This window comes from Mollisia scopiformis (genome assembly GCF_001500285.1).
Source record: "Mollisia scopiformis unplaced genomic scaffold LY89scaffold_12, whole genome shotgun sequence".
In the NCBI taxonomy this organism is placed as follows: Eukaryota; Fungi; Ascomycota; class Leotiomycetes; order Helotiales; family Mollisiaceae; genus Mollisia; species Mollisia scopiformis.
In genome coordinates this window covers 19,098-32,581 of record NW_017263592.1, presented here as the reverse complement: position 1 = coordinate 32,581, position 13,484 = coordinate 19,098, and the positions used below count along the sequence as shown (strand labels likewise).

At 46.1% G+C, this 13,484-nt stretch overlaps 6 protein-coding genes across 6 annotated transcripts; 3 read left to right on the top strand and 3 right to left on the bottom strand.

Moving 5' to 3' along the window:
• The first annotated feature begins 218 nt into the window (after positions 1-218).
• LY89DRAFT_684770 (amino acid transporter) lies at positions 219-2,344 on the top strand. Its single transcript, XM_018214947.1, has 5 exons — positions 219-1,242; positions 1,292-1,453; positions 1,523-1,773; positions 1,835-1,914; positions 1,976-2,344. The coding sequence occupies exons 1-5, from the start codon at positions 391-393 to the stop codon at positions 2,254-2,256; spliced, it is 1,626 nt and encodes a 541-aa protein (XP_018071025.1). The 5' UTR covers positions 219-390; the 3' UTR covers positions 2,257-2,344.
• On the bottom strand, positions 2,307-4,944 carry LY89DRAFT_781965 (uncharacterized protein; the record flags this gene model as incomplete). The annotated part of the gene is made up of 10 exons (XM_018222532.1): positions 2,307-2,434; positions 2,484-2,696; positions 2,748-2,986; positions 3,041-3,095; positions 3,144-3,266; positions 3,318-3,624; positions 3,676-3,834; positions 3,922-4,101; positions 4,166-4,493; positions 4,550-4,944. 10 exons carry the CDS (start codon positions 4,942-4,944, stop codon positions 2,307-2,309), a joined length of 2,127 nt encoding a protein of 708 aa, XP_018071024.1.
• A 1,486-nt stretch (positions 4,945-6,430) lies between these two features.
• Positions 6,431-8,455, top strand: LY89DRAFT_747799 (amino acid transporter; the record flags this gene model as incomplete). Its single annotated transcript, XM_018221137.1, has 8 exons — positions 6,431-6,567; positions 6,618-6,678; positions 6,731-7,192; positions 7,250-7,366; positions 7,435-7,500; positions 7,556-7,655; positions 7,750-7,950; positions 8,001-8,455. Coding segments are annotated over 8 exons (1,599 nt in total), but the record flags the coding sequence as incomplete, so codon positions are not given.
• Positions 8,456-8,800: 345 nt separating this feature from the next.
• On the bottom strand, positions 8,801-10,162 carry LY89DRAFT_747795 (Clavaminate synthase-like protein; the record flags this gene model as incomplete). The annotated part of the gene is made up of 1 exon (XM_018221136.1): positions 8,801-10,162. The coding sequence occupies one exon, from the start codon at positions 10,160-10,162 to the stop codon at positions 8,807-8,809; it is 1,356 nt and encodes a 451-aa protein (XP_018071022.1). The 3' UTR covers positions 8,801-8,806.
• Positions 10,163-10,984: 822 nt separating this feature from the next.
• On the bottom strand, positions 10,985-11,857 carry LY89DRAFT_616153 (Rhodanese-like protein). Its single transcript, XM_018210754.1, has 3 exons — positions 11,445-11,857; positions 11,265-11,379; positions 10,985-11,191 (listed from the first exon to the last, which is right to left on the bottom strand). Exons 1-3 carry the CDS (start codon positions 11,604-11,606, stop codon positions 11,016-11,018), a joined length of 453 nt encoding a protein of 150 aa, XP_018071021.1. The 5' UTR covers positions 11,607-11,857; the 3' UTR covers positions 10,985-11,015.
• An 811-nt stretch (positions 11,858-12,668) lies between these two features.
• LY89DRAFT_747791 (uncharacterized protein) lies at positions 12,669-13,484 on the top strand (the record flags this gene model as incomplete). Its single annotated transcript, XM_018221135.1, has 2 exons — positions 12,669-13,323; positions 13,375-13,484. 2 exons carry the CDS (start codon positions 12,669-12,671, stop codon positions 13,482-13,484), a joined length of 765 nt encoding a protein of 254 aa, XP_018071020.1.

The window sequence follows — 13,484 nt, the reverse complement described above, 5'->3', positions numbered from 1 at the left end:
GCCGAGACGGGAAGGTGAGAAGGACCCAATCTATCTGCAAGCCTCTGTAGGACGCCATCATTGAGTCCCGACAGCTGCTTGTTCTTGGGTAGATATGACAAGATTGACTTGGCCATATGTGGTAAGTTTCGCTTATCCGGCAAGTTTGTAAACATGATTATTACGTCCTATGGAAGATAGAGATGTCACTATTCATGCCTTAGGTACCAAATACATGAACTGAATGAAGTGAGCTTCTGGAACTCTGACCTTCGCAATATCAGCAATATCGAGGCGTGCTCAGACACGTGTCGCACGTGACCCTGTATCTCGCGATATTTCTGCGTCTCTCTTTCACAATCTTCCGCAAAACACCATCTTAAGGCACAAAGCGTCTGCTTACTGTTCTCGATGAATTCAACTGATGGTGAACCGACGCAGGACGAGCCCCAGGATAGTGTTACGACCTCTGAAGCGCATCAGGCAGACCCATCCGAACCTCTATTGGATGCTTTCATCGACCACGCAGGGTTGCACTCAGCTCTAGATAGTCTAGACGCAGCAAACTCTGCCCCGCCAAGATCTGTCACATATCTCAACGGTTTAGCCCTCGTGATTGGCTTCCAGATAGGCTCTGGCATATTTTCGGCACCTGCTGTCGTGCTGTCAAACGTCGGCTCACCTTTGACAGCCGTGTTGGTGTGGTTCCTGGCTGGAGTTCTAGTATGGTCTGGTGCATCATCCTTTATTGAACTTGGTACGAGAGTTCCTCAAAATGGCGGCATTCAGGAGTATCTTCGACACTGCTACGGAGATATCTACGGGTTCCTCTTTGCTTTGATCTGGATCCTTGTATCACGACCCTGCGCCATGGCTATGGTTTCACTTGTTTTCGCCGAATATTTGTTCAGGGCAATTTGGCCAGGAGATGACCCTTCAGTATGGATTTTGAAGATCACGGCGTTTGCTGCAATAATTTGCATCACGTATCTCAACTGCATAGGAACGCATTATGGGATTGGCGCTGCGAATTTCTTTCTGGTACTAAAGGTCTTTGGACTCGGATCTATCGCAGTCACAGGCTTCGCAAGTGCTTTCATCAACTCCGGGTCTCAGCCAAATCCGCAACCTAATACGACAATGCTAATCTCCGAGTCCTTTCCCATTGAAGCTCTTACGGCATCGACGTGGCTTTGGACGAGCTTAGGCGGTTTTGCAGACGCTACTTTTGCAGCCCTTTTTGCGTATGGAGGTTGGGAAGCAGTACGTGAGTTCTTAAATGGTTCTATGCCATCGCGTTGATGTTCTTTAGATCAGTTTTGTCATTGGAGAGATGAAAGAGCCTCATTCTACACTACCTAAAGTGCTCAATAGTTCGATGGCTATTGTGGTGACACTTTTTGTCGCAGCAAACATTGCCATTTACAATACGCTGCCGCTGGAAATTTTGGAGAAGACAAATGCAGTTGCAATTGTAAGTGTCCATCTTCCCCTCCACATTAATCACTCCTTGAGAAAAAAGGTTCAAAGTTAATAATCGAAGGCATTTGGAATGAAAGCGCTAGGACGCCCTGGAGCTTTATTTTATGCCTGGATTGTTTGTCTATCTTGCCTCGGGGCCTTGAATGCAATCGTCTTCTCAGCAGGTCGTCTTACTCAAGCTGCCGGAGCCCGCCAATATATTCCGTCTTTCCTCAACAGCGCCAATAATTCTAAAGCGACTAGAGCTCAAAGTCCTCACATACATGCTCGGCGCAACATTCCTAACGACGACAAAGCCCAGAATGTTCCACTGTAAGCAACCAAACTTACTGCCATTTCCGCTGCTCGAAAGTCACAACTAATCAGTGCACAGTAATGCGATGGCATTCAATGCTACAGTCGCTTCTATGTACGTATTAGTAGGCAGCTTCAGGGGCCTTTTGACTTTTAAAGGTAAGCTTTTGGCATTCTGAGCTGCTATATACATAAATTCGCACTATATACTGATTTGTAGGCATGATCGAATATGTCGTCTACCTAACCACGGTGTCTGGCCTTCTGTTCCTTCGTTTTCGACGTCCTCTAGACGCCAATACACTCGGCCAAATGTACCTGACGCCGATAATCAATCCCATAGTGTTTTGCAGCGTTGCTAGTTTAATGGTCATTCGGAGTGCCATAGCACATATGATACAAGCACTTATCATCCTTCTTATTTTGGGCGCAGGCATTCTTGTATATCGATCGCGCTGGTGGCGCTCGCTCGTTGCAATCAGGCCTGCAGATTCAGTTTGATGGGACGATCAATCATGATAGTTATATCTCATATTCGAGAATGGACATAACTAATGAAAATGCGATTTTGATCTGATGATCGGGTCTCGTCGTAAGTTTCGCTGAGCTTTTAACCTTGCGGCTTTCGAAAGCCATCTTTCATTGCATCGCTGATACGCCTCCTCGAACTCATCGGCCCCTATAATAGTGTTACACGACAAACTTCAGTAATATGAAGTGCTCCGTACCTTTGGGGCCTGGAAACATAATGCTGATGGACGAGAACTCCTTACTCTCGGCGGTCTTGTCCCGTGCTCGGGCGCTAGAAGTCATTGGAATCCCCGCTGGACGAGCGTCTGTCCCTTTTTTGATAGTTATTGGTAGAGAGCTACCTGCTCTGGAGTTGCAAGATACCGTTACAGAATTTGCTCCGCTCCGAGTGAGCTGTGTTTGGTCTGTGACTAGCTCGATATGTTAGAATCAATTCTGCAAATTGAGAAGACAACACTCACCAAGTACACTAAAGATAGACGATCCACCAAAGAATAGTATTCTTGACACTTCGACTTGATCCGCTATAGCCTCAATTGCATCTTTCTGCTGCAATGATACAATGGGCTGTGAACAGTGCGCATGGACAGGGTAAAATCTTCTTCCCGGATCAGCCACCGTCCAGACTTGTGCTGTAGGACTCAACAATTTGATGCTCGACGAAAGTTTCCTGCCTTGAAAAAAAACTTCATTGATGGAACTAAATCTCAAATATATCAGTCTGTCGATTCACTTAGTCGTGAAGGATTCTCACGGGAAGTAGCTTTCAAATTGATCTTCAACAAAGCAGCTTGTCAAGTCCGTCAAATCTGCTGAAGATCAGCCTTCACTCTTGTACTGACTGCTGAAAGACTCACCAGCAATTTCAGATTTTGTTGAAAATAAAATCGAGCTGCTTTGGCTCCCTTCTCTGAACGACAGCACTGCAGGTGTCTTTCGAAAACAGTAATTTGGTACAACTTCTGCTCTCTCCGCGTTGACTATGCAATTTCGTTTCAGTGCCCATGCTCGCAACAGTGTATTATACTTACCAACAATCTCACGAATAAGTGAGTTCTCTTGGCAAATGCGGACACGAAATTTTGCGACTACTGATAGTTCCGGTGTAATCCGAATCGTGGAGGGAATCCATTTCTGATTCTCCAAGGACTGCTCGGCATCGAACGAGGCTGTGAGCAATTCAAATGGCTCGTCGATTCCGACGCTATGAGGTGCCGCATCCGCCTGAAAGAGTGACGCTTGTCCTTTGCCTCTTGAAAATGCATGTGGAGATGAATAGGGACTCGATGTGAATGCAGGTCCGTCCTTTGGCTCGGCAAAGTCCAAAAGCCGCGAGTCCTAACGAAATTCATGTTAAATTACATATGTTAGGAGGATTTCTGCATGTACAACCTTTGGTAGAGTGTTGATGACAAGTGACAAGACCTTCTTTTTGCGTGAAATTGAGGATGCAAAAGGATCTCGGATGGAAAGATCCAAAGAGTCAGGTTCAAAGTCGACTGAAGCTCGAGCAATCTTGTCATAGGTGACAAAAGCACGGGTCAATTTCTGTGCGCCAAATTTAGTAAAGATTGACTCTTCCCAGCCTCAAGGATCTCGAAATGCCACGACCAATTCACTAGGTTGCAGACTTACTTCGAGTACCATTTCAACGATTTGATTGACTTCAAAGTTCTCAGCATTGGTCGTTCTCGATGCATAGTAGTTGATAAGATTGTGGACAATCCAAGCACACTTGTATAAATCTCCATGAAGTTTGGAAGTTTTGATCTCGTGAGCGGCTCCCGCACGTGTTCCATGGAGCGAGATATATAACTTGCACATTATCATGGTCAGTAAATTCAATGTTCTTTCAAGGTAGCAAAGCAGAATCACATACCACATCAAGGAGATATATTGAAACTCTCAAGACAGTCTCCATGGCTGTATCCTCCCGAAAGTCTGGAAGCGATACTGCCGCTTCAGCCTTCAACGATTCAAGGTATCTGCCTGATTTGGAATCTGGGACTACTAAAACATTTCCTGGCGAGAAATCGAGCCCACCACATTTGTCTTGGCTGGTTGATTTGTGGTTTGCAAGCAATGCAAATGAGTTGCATCGAAAGGCGTCTTTGAGTCTAGCTTCTAGATTCGCTTTTTGATTGAAATAGGCAGTGACCATCTTACTGAGTTCCATCTGGGCATTCGGGGTATATCTGAAGCTCCACCTGTCGTATGTTAGGCTTTTGAGCTTTCAATATCTGCCCAAAGGAGATCACGTTACCTGTCCAAGTGATCCGTAATTAAAGTGGTTGACTCCGTGTGTAACGCGACTCGCATTCTGAGATCTGACAGCATGCGTGTCGTTTGTTGGAGAGATGGAAGCGTGGCCGTGTCTCGGATCAAGTCTATGGTGTCGTCCATTCCGTTGCTGAGGACTGAGAAGATGGTGTCTGCTCCACTGCTATCATTATGTTGTGACACTTCACCTTTTTGTCGGATTGCATCGATATGAATCTTCAACGCCTCTGTCCATCTTTTCATATCATCTTCCAAACGAAGACCCTCTGGCTGGACGTCATGTGTGTCATGCGTGCCGTTGACGTCGTGCAAGATCTGCTCTAGCTTTCCAACCAGCTCTTCACAGCGGTCTATGTGGCTCTGGTGGCAAACACTCATCTTCCATATATTTCTTCTTTCCGTAAGCGTGGGACTCCGTATTGTAGACGTTTGGAAGAAAATTTTGTTAATAGGATCGGCACGTGTCGGTGTGATAGCATGCCAGATTGTCCAGCCACAGCTGATAGTCACGGAAAGAGTGCATGTGAAAGCTGCCAAACAATCGAAATTTCATTTAGTTTTCTCTGTCAATAGCATTTGCGCAAAAACGATGGGAGAAACAGAGTCCACTTTTGGTTAGTCTGGTTTAATCACTTAAGTAGTGGATAGTAGCCATTGAATCGCTCAGCCCCGCCGTGTGTAGCTAGTACCAATTAGCACAAGCAAATCATAGCTTTCACAAAGTACCAAGTACCTCCACCAGTCTCTTTGAAAGGGAAAGGAGAACTCGTGGCGCAAATTAGCCGGCCAGAAGATGACGAGGCCCTTTCGAAGGATCAAGTTAAACAACAGCCACTTTCCATGCCCTCTCTTCAGCTAGGGCATTCGCATTCGCGTGAGTCCAATGTAGAGGAGGTACGGCAGGCAGCAAAGCACAGCCTGATCGTCTTTCTAGCTCTCGGTCCGTCTTACTTACCAGCTAATACATGTTATGGAAGCCTCACCCAGAGCCCTGTTGTCGTGCCTTCTTTGCCTGTAAAATCCCTCACAGGTGTGGGCCTGCAGCGTTTTGAACGATCGTGGTATTCTCTTTCTTTCAAGATAACGAAATTAAAACTCGTCGACCCTGCCAGCCCCACCGATATTCATTGGCTGTCATGTCGTTTACATGTAAGCGCATATCTACGTCGGCATCAACTATGCATGGAACATTCCTTTGAAGTTACATCTAGTTCGGGGAAGGATTCTGCATGCAGCCCCTTGCTGTAATACTTGTCGGTAATTGGATATTCGTTCAATATACTGGGCACTGTGCCGTATGATCATTCAGGATCTGGTTGCTGAGATAAGGTTTTCCCAAGTAATGGAAAGTCCCGCTTCCCCTAACCTTGGACCTCATGCAGCGGTGCCAGGGGACTTCTTGCAGCAGTGCCCTGGCACCGCCCCCATCTCCCAACGAGGCTGGGATTTGGGCATCATGAGACCTACATATTATCTCTAGATCTTGGAATGTTTAGAATTGAATCCTGTCAGTTGGCCATAATTTACTTCTGGTTGTCTATTTAGTGTTGAGATTCAATGGAGAACATTGATTTGGAACCACCCGTTGTGCATTCTCGAAGATCCAGAAGGTTGATTACCCAGTTCCACGGTTTCGGAGACGATCTCACTGTCACGGAAACCAATAGTCCATGGGATAACCTCCAAGGCAGTCTCTCTACTAGGAAATCTAGACTTCCAAATCGAAGCCACGATGCTAAGGCAGACTTGGTTCCCCCGGAAGTGAAAGATCACCTTGGTCTTCTTTCGACAACGTAAGTTCTATTGATTTGAAGCATTCTCTACAACCTCTTCTACGCAAAACAATTCTACACACTGCTGATCAACCGTCAGTGCTCTTGTACTGAATAAGATAATTGGGACCGGAATATACACATCTCCGAAGATCGTCTTGGCAGCCACTGGAAGTAAAGGAATAAGTCTCATGTTATGGCTTCTAGGTGGCGTTATGACCTGGGCTGGGTAAGATGGAATACATCTCCTACCAATAACAAGTGCTCACCAATCTACAGCATATTCATATACATAGAATACGGAATACGATGGCCAGTAACCGGAGGTGAACTCTACTATGTATGTTCTGAATCTTTCTCGGTCGGAAAAATATACTTACTGCTCTCTCTAGATCGAGAATATATTCAAAAGACCTCCGCGGCTCCTTACGTACATATTTTCCAGCATTTTCGTTGTTGTCAACGGACTTCAAGTCAATGCATTGGTCTTTGGCCAAGAGATCATCGTCGCAAGCTCGCCTGTCAATGCGCCAATTAACCAGAACCTGCAAAAGTTCTTCGCCATTATAATTGCAACATTCATATGCCAGTTGCAGGCCTACTCGAGGTTTCTTTACATCAAACTCGGTAACACCTTAGCCGTGGTGAAAGTTGTTGCTCTTCTGTTCATAGTTATTTGTGGATTGGCTGCGCTCGGGAAAGCGCGAGTTACAGGAGCAAATGAGATTGAAACCTCCTATGGGAAAGCAGACTTGAGCAATGCTTTTGCTTCTGGTTCCGGAAATCCGTACCAGTACGCGCTTGCACTCTTGAATGTCATGCGAGCGTTTCTGGGTTACGAAAACGCAAATTTTGTAAGGATTGTTGGCACTATCTGTAGTCTTGTTTCTAACCACATTTGATGCTTCTAGGTTTTGGAAGAAGTCCGAGCTGGGCCTCCCGGCGATGAGAGGCGGATATTCCGTCGAGCAGTAAAAGCGAGCGTTGGGATCTGCATTTTCTTATATGTGATGGTGAATGTTGCAATTGTAAGTGTAGAGTAAATCCCAATGCAGTGGAAAAATTCAGGCCATTGAGTCTTACTAACATGCTTCAGTTTACAGTTTGCACAACTGAGGAGATAATAAACACACCAAACACAATCTCACTCTTCTTTCAGAAAGTAATGATCCATCAGGCAGTAATCGCACTTGGAATTCGTCACTGATACTTTTCAGGTCTTTGGAGTCTCCGATCATGCCCATGTAGGATCGGCAATCATGATTGCAATATCTGGGACAGGTTCCATGATAGCTTCGACATTCGCAAATGTTCGGGGTAAGCTCTTCCATCCTTGAATTCATCCCCACATTTGGGTCATACAAAAGATGAAATGAAATCTTTCCGACTTACTGAAGGATACTGTATCTAGTCAAACAAGAGATTGGCCGACTGGGCGTACTACCAATCCCAGAGTTCTGGTCAAAAACGTCTCATCGTCGCACACCTGCTCATTCCCTGTTTCTCCACTGGATTTTTAGTGTAATCCTGATTGCCGTTACGCCTCTGGATAACGCAGCAGGCTTTCTGATAATGAGTACCTTCTGGACCTATATGCATACTTACATTGGCAGTAATGAGTACCCCCTCTCCGGACAAGAAATTATTTTAATGATTTAACAGTTCCATTGGGTCTTGCTCTTCTCTGCGCGCCGTGGATCTCAGCTTTCAATTTCGAGGGCGGCCGTGTCTGGAAACCTCAGAGTTCAACGATGGGCTGGTGGCTCCTTGCTCCTCTTACCGTGATCTACGTAGCCTCCAATACCTTCGTGCTCGCGGTCTCTTGGATCCCTGCAAACCTACAACAAACAACTCATTCCACGGGAAGTAATCTTCCGTATTTTACAGGTCCGGTTGCCGGTCTCGGGGTTATCGCTTTTGGGATCAGCTGGTGGTGTTGGGATCTTCACGTTCTGCCGTTCCTGGGATACAAGTTTTGGACTGAAGAGGATGAACTAGAATACAGTGAGGAATGGAACGTAAAGGTCCTAACTGTTCACTTCCACGTTAGTATTGCTTTCTCCATGTTCTATGATACAAATCGGGTCGAAACTGACAGTTTCGCAGCGTCAGCTTGATGGCTTTGCGAAAGCAGTGAAGAACTTCTTCAATCCAGCATTTGTTTGGCTGTGGGAGAAGTTCGAGTCGCGAGAGGATGTTTGAGCTTGTTCAGTAGTAGTCCTGTATATTTACCTCAGACGGACTTCGAACACAGCATTGAGGATAAATCACGGACGGAGATTGAGTTGATTGAATTATATTGCAAGTACAACAAGGAAACGGCATGTAGCAAATCTCCCAGAGGTGTTGGAGGCTAGCCGAAAAGCTTGGAATGGGAAAACCTATTAGAAAGTTATTCTAGACTCTGCGACAATCCACAGCGATGTACCTTACCTTGCCCATGTTCCCTCCGTATGAGAACACATCTTTTAGGTCTCCGCCAGCCTCACCATTTCCTCGAGCTGTTGCAACGGAGTATGAACCAACCACTTCTCATCCATGAATCCCTTGAGCCTTCTCATCTTGAGAACTCGGTACGCATCATCCACGACTTGCTCTGGGACTGTCTGGCCCACAACTGTCCTTGGAGTCGTCAAGATCCGTTCTCTTCCATGTAGAATCCTGAAGTTGTCCCAGATATAAAGATCTCCAGGTTTGAACAAGACATTGAGCTGATGTGTGTCGCGGCGCATAATTTCCTGAAAGGCTCGATATGCAGTTCTAGCTTCGGCGAAAGTATCATATGGTGATAGCAGTGAGCCGGCGAGATGAGGATGCCAACGAAATCTCTTGACGTGATCTGGCATACCTGGCTCCATGGTTATAGCTGTGTCGACGGTGGCTTGGTATAGAGGTGGGTCGTAGAAGTCTGCGACCCGGCCAATGACCATAGGAACACTCTTAAGGTACTTGACAAGTTCAGGAGCTTCGGAGTTGAGAGTTTCAAGGGCAGCATAGCATGAAACGAAGGTGTTTTGACTTTCGCCTTCCAATGCATATAGGCCTTGGACTCGGCTTGGATGAATATAGTGAGCGTGGTCGGCATGCGGAAGAAGTGCCTTTATGGCATTGTAATTGGGAAGATTAGCACCTCGTTTTGCATCTTCTTCGTGATGTGAAGATATATTGAACGTCTTTTCAGTTCCCCGGATCGGATGCAGAAACACACTCCCAAATAGTTGCTTTAGAACTCGCATTACGAATGTATTCTCCTTTTGCCTTTCATCTTCTAGATTTGGTTCTGGAAGGTCAATCACCTTAACGATCCCAGCGGATGACTTTTTCAAAATAGCGTCATAAATTTGCTCTTTCGTTGCATTAGATGTATCTGAATATGGGTCTTTGGGGAAGATATCCTTGTATGAGAACTCGAGAATCTTCAAGGTGGTTGGAAGCCATCCGCGTGATGCCTCAAAGGGTGTCTTCTGTTCTGAATCGTGAGGCTTCGCGACCAAAGGAGCGAACGCTCGTAACCATATCGTTGGGAAGCACGAAGTCGACCCATCGTCCCAAGTAACGTCCAAACTTGACCTAAGTTCCTGTCCAGACAGTTTTGTGTTCCTGATTCTTGCAACTGCACCCTTCTGGGTGAAGACATCGATTGCATCTTTCGACGGCCCAGCGTCGACCTGTGCATCATGAAGCCATTGTGCATGAAATGTGAAGGTAGTATCAAGAAAATCAACCGTAAGTGCTTCACTGGATGATGATACTTGGAATCCAGTAACAAGGCTGCCGGATACTCTCTGCGTTTCTGTATCTTGTGGACTATCCCCAGTCGACATGTTGAGAGCCAGTGATTGGTATTTTCTCGGCAGTATTTGAATCTCCAAAGAAACTGATGGAAATATAGCAATCTAGATTTATGCTATGAACAATTAAAAGAAAAGCACTCACATACTGTCAGATGAGTCTTGTGGAGATCAGAATCAACCGTGAGGCTCCGGAAAAATAGCGGGGTAAGGTTATAGGGATGTATTCTGCGTCAAGCCCTCATGTCAATTAGAGCAGGCTTGACCTGTTGGTATTGATCCATGCGACAACAACAACGAGGCACTTTAGAGCCTCTCGCATATGTCGCAAGCTTATTTAATTTCATTTCTAAGATTGCTATCTCGTCCAATCAACTCGTGGCAGACTGATGGGGCCGCAGTTGTCAGCTGTTGACGCATAACGCCCAACATGTTGTGGACGCCCTGCTTGTTATATAAGGCTTGCATCAATTTCAGCCCGCAGTAAAGTACGGATCCGAAAAGAGAAGGAGGATAAATTCGGAACGAAGCAGGACCGCCAAGGCTTGCATATCACACGAGAAAGTCCTGCAGCACCATCCATTGAACCAAATGTAAGTCAGCCCGTGCGATGCACTGTTTGCGCCTCATCACTGCAATGACCAAGTATCTCGCAATCATTACTTGGGGGTGACAACCAGAGCCTTATCATGTAGGGCGAGAAAGAAAAACAAACTCGAACACTGTCGCCGCCATTGCTCGGAACTTTCACGAGGCTGTCATGCGGGGTGTTACAATTAGTTCTAACTTAGAAGAATAGGATATTGGAAGACTTAATGTGGTATCTACGTGGAACATCAATGCAAAGAAGTTGGCAGGATCATTGAGGATGGTCTAGTTGACAAGTCTACTGCCACGATGAAGGATTGTAGGCGTTCATTAATCCCACGTACTCGGGACCTGCCTTTGCCCAACCTTTGATGCCGCCTTCAAGAATATCGCTTTCCATTTTGACATCATTCTGATGTTTGATGTAATCTGCAAACCAACTTGCTGCGCGAGTAGCACGACCACCGGAAGAACCTGAAGGAACTTTAGTTTAGCTCTTCAAAGTTTCCATTGGTCAAGGCTACAGGAGCTGAGGTTTCAGGCTTACCACAGTACCAGATCACCGTCGGTATTCCTGCGCTTGAGAAGAGATTGTAAAGTGATGGAATGGTGGGGTAAAGAGACTGCGCGGGGAGATTGATTGACCCCCGAATCGTACCGCCCTGAAAAGACCCGTGTCAAATTTCGTAGGGCTCAGTTTCGGCTGGCCTACAAGGAAAAGACTCACTTCGTAGTCTGCCTTCCGCAGGTCCACAAGAACAAAATCCTTGCCAGCTAGCTTTCCTTCGGTCATCCACGAGAGAAGGGTAATTCGGGTGATGGTGGTGGCAGTGGCCTTGGGCTCCGGGAACTCGGCGTACCAAGGGCTCTCTACTTCAGAGTTGGACATTTTCAGTACGTTCGTAGCGTTTCGATCAAGAATACAGAAGAGATGTGTGAAGACGATGGAAGAAAGCGCAAATCCCACCAGTAAATGAATTCTGATATTTTGGATGCACGAACCGAAGTCAGTACATGTAGAGGACGGCTGGGTATGTGATCTGCCTCTGTGGTGGCTTACGCATTGCAGGAATAAGTTGTCGTTGTTGCTCGGCAAGCGACAGGCGGGGGAAAACGATTCGTCAGCACTGCTTTCCGGGCTATACCCAGCAAATTTGATCGAATGCAGAGTATCTCCGATGCAGGCAGATTTATGCTGCCCTTTCCCCACGCCTAGTTGTAACACAAAGTGCTGAGAGATATATTACCAAATGCCATTAGGTGACGCTAAAGCTCGGCTAACTCTAGCGCCTCGCTTCGGGGCTTTTGGCCTTTAGGGGGGTGAATTTACCCTCCGTCCTCTCAAATAACAAATCCTCGGTGCATGAGTTTGAAAGTTTTTGGATGACACAGAGATCCAGGTAAATACTTATACAGATCAGAACAAGTCGCATATGAAATGTGAAACGTTTCTTAAAGTAGTCTAGCAGGGTGCAGGGAGAAGCGTGCACCGTGTCCCTGCCTTCGCAGGCTCATTGCCTTTGTTTTTCCCTTTGTCTTTTTTTGGGGGGGGCAATCGGATATCTGTAAACACGCGCTAGTACATTGTTCTTCCTCCATCTAAAAGGACCAATTTATGCTTGGATGGTGTCAAATCGATTCGAACTTTTGTGCTGGCTGAATCTCCCTCCATCAGCGATCGAGTCATCTGTGAAATTCAAATTCAGCATTTTTTCGTAACTCCGAGAGGGATCAAATGAAGTCACCTGATCGATGTAGGAGTATCTTGGTGAGTCGAAGCAAATGTTGTGTAAAGACTGGCAGTGTGAATAGCTCGGCCTCGAGTCTATATAAGCACTCCTGGTCACCACTCGACATACTTATTTAACCTCCGTGAAACAACATCTCCATATCGAGTCCATCTCAACCTCAAAACTCCACTCACAATTGAAGCATCTTTAAATCTCTCAACATGAGCACTAACAACACGCCAGGGACTAATGTGCCCACTCCAAGGATTGTGCCTTTCCGCTTGGCGTTGCCCTACGACGGTGATCCAAAACCCTTCACACAGCTTACACATGAGATCAAATGGACACCAAGCCCACCGCAGATCGGCACTCTGATTGAGGACATGGCTTATCTACCAAACGCAAAAGACCACGACTTAGAAGAATTCCTCCGGGATCTCCTAAAAGCAAAATGCTCCGTCGACATTGGTCACCGAGAAGAAAGTGGTCAATGTAGAGGCCGACTAGCTCTCGACTGGCAATGCTTTGATCATAATGAAGAATGGTATGAAGGGGACATAGGTAAAGATATGAGGGAAATATTTCGTCGGATGTTCAGGCTGGGACTTAGAGAGCTTGTTCTGGTTATTGGACAACTAGAAGTTATGGAGCTCGTCAAACAACAGGACCCAAAGAGCTTCATCCTTGTCAGGCCAGATATAGACGGCACCTACGCCGAATTCGAGGATGACTGTTACGAATGGAGAAATTTTCTGAGAAAATCCAATATGGAACCTTGGGAAGGAGAAAAGACATTTCAAGAGGTGGAAGAAGGCATCAAAAGAGCAATAGCTGGTTCAGAGAGTGCGTGGCGCGATTTTTGCGGACCAGAAATTGGTGAGTCATTCTTCTTGACTTGAGAGAGAATTTGGAGTAATAATTATCTAGGGCGCATGGACCACGAGACTTTCTACAGATTTTACAAAAAGTGGATATGCGGCAAGGGTACGGAGGAGGAGGCGTTGAAAATCGCATTCATGGAGCTTCGAGAAGCATGA